General features: G+C 45.9%; 1 protein-coding gene across 4 annotated transcripts in view; it reads right to left on the reverse strand.

Moving 5' to 3' along the window:
• Positions 1–5,000, reverse strand: part of pcxb (pyruvate carboxylase b) — a 136,104-nt gene that overhangs the window by 1,995 nt on the left and 129,109 nt on the right. For all 4 annotated transcript variants that reach the window (XM_035519670.2, XM_035519671.2, XM_081694981.1 and 1 more), the window contains exons 19-21: positions 2,768–3,016; positions 1,161–1,301; positions 1–206 (exon numbers count right to left, since the gene is read on the reverse strand). The exon at positions 1–206 is cut by the window's left edge and continues 1,995 nt beyond it. In XM_035519670.2, the coding sequence (XP_035375563.1) occupies positions 1–206; positions 1,161–1,301; positions 2,768–3,016 (596 nt within the window). The remainder of the gene's footprint in view (positions 207–1,160; positions 1,302–2,767; positions 3,017–5,000) is intronic.

Raw genomic sequence — 5,000 nt, forward strand, 5'->3', positions numbered from 1 at the left:
TCAGCCTTGACGTAGACCTTGGCCACGGTGCCGGCGAGCGGCGAGTTCACCACCGTCTCCATCTTCATGGCGCTGAGCACGCAGAGCGGCTGGCCCTTCTCCACCCGCTGGCCCTGCTTCACTTTCACTTCCACCACCTTGCCTGGCATGGGCGCCCCCACCTGGCCCCGGACGTCCTTCAGGGCCTTCGGGTGGAAGTGCATCTCCTGCAGGGGAGGGGGTGCGGAGAAACACACTGAATGTTAGGCTGGCTGCCACCGAGCGCCGCAGGGACCTGAGCTGTTTTGTGGACAAACAAGAAATTCTAGCACAACTGTTTTAGCGTGATGCTGTCTGAGATATGCTGCACACGCTCCTTTCAGCCCGACGTCAGACGGGATGACACACATTACTCGGTTAAGTCGGAAAAAGCAGGAGCAGCTGGGAATGCCAAGGACAGGTTTCATTATTAAAACCGTTATGTTTTAAGTTTCAAGGTCCGTAACTAAGGTCAAGGCCGTCTATGTAGCCCAGTGCAACAGGTGATGATAGTGCCACTCAGTGCTTTTGGTCCAAAAACAAGCCAGAAAAGGCAGATGAGCACTTCCCTTGTATCCCTTTATCTGGACGTGACTGCCAACTGATAAGTGAAGTGGCATTTTTCACCTGGATGTTAGAGTACTTAAGCACCAAGCTGAGGACTGATAATCAGAAAGCTTGAATGACAAATTATTCTATATTCCCCATATAAAAGGTGTGAGATGCTGTATGTTGCCAAGCAACCCGATGATCTGATAGATATTTATAAAATATATATCTCAAAATATATCTGGATCCTCTCAAAAATGAACAGCATCCATAACAAAAACAAATTCAATATAAAAAAGAAACAACAAAAATAAAGTATTAATCCTTAAAGGGTATCGGGAAGGTACTTCCAGATTTGTATGAAAGTGTGTATGTGAGTGTGTGTGTGTGTGTGTGTGTGTGTGTGTGTGTGTATGTGAGTGTGTGTGTGTGTGTGTCTGTGTGTGTGTGTGTGTGTGTGTGTATGTGAGTGTGTGTGTGTGTGTGTGTGTGTGTGTGTGTGTGTGTGTGTGTGAGTGTGTGAAAGAACTGTATCAAAATGACTGGTTTTCATTGAGGAGGAAAGCAGCTTTGCTTTCTGAAAGGGTGATTACCTTCATGGCCAGTGTATCCTTCACTAGTACTGATCGCAACTGCCCATTGAGTTCAAAAAACACCTCTCTCTGGCCAGCCTTGTTGAGGTCCCCCAAGGCCAGTGCTTTGATATGTAGTGTCTTTCCTCTCTCCAGCTCAACCTGAGAGGTAGAAACCAAGAGCAACAGAGCGAGACAGCGAGAGAGAGAGAGAGAAAGAAAGAGAAGAGAAATTAAGGCAAGATAAAGTAATACACCCAAATGACCGCAATAATAAAAATAGGAGAAGAAGAATATTAAAATAAGTATTCTTGTGGGTTAAGTATAGATTGAGAGTTAAAGTATTCGATGGCGTGATAGTTATCATCTCTACTTTTAGAGCTGACTCAGGCTTCCGGGCCACCTGAGTTATCTGCAATGTTGCCGTGGTGCAGCTATTTGGGGTTTGTGACAGCATGCACATGTCAGTGACATCTTAATATAGCTTGATAACATGCTAATCTATGCTAATTATTAACATACTAATCTATGATAATCATCCATGGCTAACATCTTATTCGGCTAGATATACTCCAAGGAACACTCGGGTAATCAGACTATCAAAAGAAACCCCCTCTAGTCCCTAAGCAGTAAAGTGCTACGCATGCTTTCCCAGATGAACACTAAGGATAATATGGTCCACGTCCATACAGAAATGGCCGAAAGGGTAGAAAGAAACCGGCTTGAAGGTTTTTTAGTAGGCCGAAGTCAGCGACACTGGCAGACTTTTCAGTCCACTGCACAATGGAGGAAGCTTCTGGACTAAAGCACTCAGCAAGTTTGCTTGCGTCTAGCAGGCAGAGGCCGGGTGGCCGCAGCATGTTCGCCCGGCCTCTCTGCTCCGGGAGATCGTTGGGGCCAGGCTGCAAGCTATAGCAAGTAAATGTCACTGCAACACAGGGGTAAAAGAGAGGCTGACGTAGAGCAGCACGATGCTAAAGAGGTGTGTGCTGTGATAAGGGCCACAATCACTGAGATCAATTATTTTTCAACAGAATCCAAATTGGTCAGTGAATGCTAAGACTGCTAACAACACCAAACATCTTGTTGTTTTGGAAGATTCGAGTGAGCGCTCTATGTTAGGGTGAGCACCACTGAGCTTTTAGGCTAGCTCTCCATGCCCCTAGCATATTTAGCTTTGCTAATTAGAACCGTGCCCTGGCCGTCACGTGTGCGGGTTCATGTGCACATTTGCGCGCAAACACCTAAGTGCTTCCGATGATGAACTTAGTGCAGCACAAGGACAGGCTAGGCCACAAATCAGGACCAATATAGAGTTCCCCTGGTAGTGACACTGAATATTAAAATAGGAAGAAAGAGGAGAAGGGTTTTTGGCCAGTGGCTTGAAGGTCAAATCCCACTGTGCTGTAAATCTAAGAAGCTGCACCAGCTCTGGCATGTTCTTGTACAAGAACCGTTGAAGGAGTGGAGAACAGTAGGAAACACTCTGTCCCAGATAGAGGCATCACCCGAGCAAGGAGTATAATTTATGTCAGACAAGTAGAGCCAGAGCATGATAAAAATGTGAGCGAGAGAGCGAGAGATGGAGAGAGAGTGGGAGAGTATGGAGGTTGGTACAAACGGATTACCTCAAATTCCTCAGCAATTTTTGGTCCTTCCAGGAAGAGACGAGTGCTCAGACAGTCGACGGGGCCGAAGTTGGCCGTGAACTCCTTGAACTCCTGGAAGACTTTGGGGTACATGGCAGCTGACATCACGTCCTCGGGGGTGATGTTAGTCCCGTGGGTGGCTTGTAGGTCAGCCTCCAGTTTCTGGAAGTCCATAGCAGGCAGAGATGCGCCGGGACGGCCCTCCATCCGTGGCAGGGACTTTAGCACCTGGCACAGACGTTGGGTCGGAGTGAGTGTCTGCTGGTGGGTTATCGGCTGTGGGGCTCCAAATGAAAGCTCAAGCATAGTATATCTCTTTAAACTTTCACCTGGTGATGACCAGGAAATCTGCACCATCTGAAAGAGACCCTTTATAGTGACATGTCCAGAAACTAAATTCTGACAGATTCATTGCTCTTTAATCTCCCCCATCTGGTCAATTCCCAGCATGTTGCCATGGTAGGAAAAGTGTTTTGCCTTGATAATGTATACTATACTATTACACTCTTCAAAGGTTTTAATCAACAGTCAAGCGCAGGGTTGCGAGACATCCGTCCGGTCTTTCATCTCCCTGTCGTCCGTCCGACGGAACGCCTGGATGAACACCCACTTATCTTCCCTCTGGAGTGAAATAGTAGTTGCTTTCCAGGGATCAAAATTATTTTGGTTGACAAGTGTGATACCAATAAGACACTACTTTTGCCTACCTTTGTAACATACTTGAAATTGTAAGTCGCTCTGGAAGGAGAGTGTCCGCCAAATGTATAAAATGTAAATGTAAATATTTCAGCATGTCACTGGGTTATATACATTTCAAAGCAAATACCTTGTATTTCATTGGCTTAGCATATCACCTTGTATATCACCTACCAGCTAGCCGCAGATACTCCACGCTCTATATGACGTTTGCAGTGGTGTGAGAAAGCATAAATGCCTTCAGTTCTCAAAGAGTAGGAAAGATGAATTCCATGCCTTCTGTATACTCTGCCAGACTTAATTATGCAAACAGGGGCTCAGTTAAGTAAGAATTATTTTATATTACAAATCTCTAGGTCAAATCGGTCAGCTCTGTTAGCTAGATAGGTTATGGTTTTCGTTGTGTGTGTGGTGGTATGTGCTCTGTTGGGGGTTATTAGGTGGCCACGCTAGTTACGCTACAGTAAAGCACGCTTCTCTATGATTATCAGGCAGAAGTGATTTGAATCATTTAAATATAAAAACCCCCTCTAGACCTTGCATTCCTTCTCTAATTATTCAATACATATAAACAAACTCCAAATCTACCCAATGCACTCGTTCACAAAGAACCACATATGTCTCCTGTAATAACATCCAGTTTCACTTCAGCTACAATAAATACACCATTAACACCGTCACACACGCGCTAAAAGGAGAGTAACAGTGTGACAGACCACAGCACTGTCAAGCCCACAGAAGACCCCTGTGTGCCGGCTAAATACTACGTCTTCTCTGGGCACTGCACTTGCTGATTAATTGGGCTTGGCAGGACAACAAGTCCCAGTCTCAACGTCTGTGTATTTTCTTTCCTCAGTATTAAAACATCGCGTGAATGTGACTCACTGTTGAGAAAAATGTAAAGCTAGAAGGTACCTGGAAAATGTAGCTAGATTAGAGCATAGCACGGTAGCGGGGTGGGGAGGGGCATGGGGGTGATAAACATCCATCAGTGACTGATTGCTCAGGGATTTCAGTTTGTTATTCAGCTGAAACTTCGCGGCACTCCTGCAGTGTGTTAAAATGGTCACCCGCGGTCACACCATGCCTGGCTTTTGACTAAATCGCCTCCTGATAGCTTCCGCACTGTAGTTTCTGGGCTTAAGGAATCCCTGTTGGACGATACGTGCAGCAGGTTTGTTCTCTGTTGCTGCAGGACACATTCGCCCTACATCGTCATCTGAGAGGCAAGACGCCCCTGGATCATTTGTTTGGCTTCACATAAAAAAAATTCACTTTGTTCACTTTCGTCTCCCCTTCCTAGTGAGTGATGGCCACAGAGGAGCCAGTGGGTGGTTGTAGAAACCAACATGGCCCAACCCCCCCCAACAAACAAACAAACAAACAAACAAAAAACGTTAGCAGTGTTTTTCGCTCGGATGGTGCTGACTTTGTACCTTGTTCACTCGCCTGCCCTGCCATTACCACATACCATAGTGGACTATTCTGCTTAAAAGCATCAAATCAAGTGGGGCAG

This window comes from Electrophorus electricus, chromosome 13 (assembly GCF_041902795.1).
Source record: "Electrophorus electricus isolate QZ-2024a chromosome 13, ASM4190279v1, whole genome shotgun sequence".
NCBI classification, from domain to species: Eukaryota; Metazoa; Chordata; class Actinopteri; order Gymnotiformes; family Gymnotidae; genus Electrophorus; species Electrophorus electricus.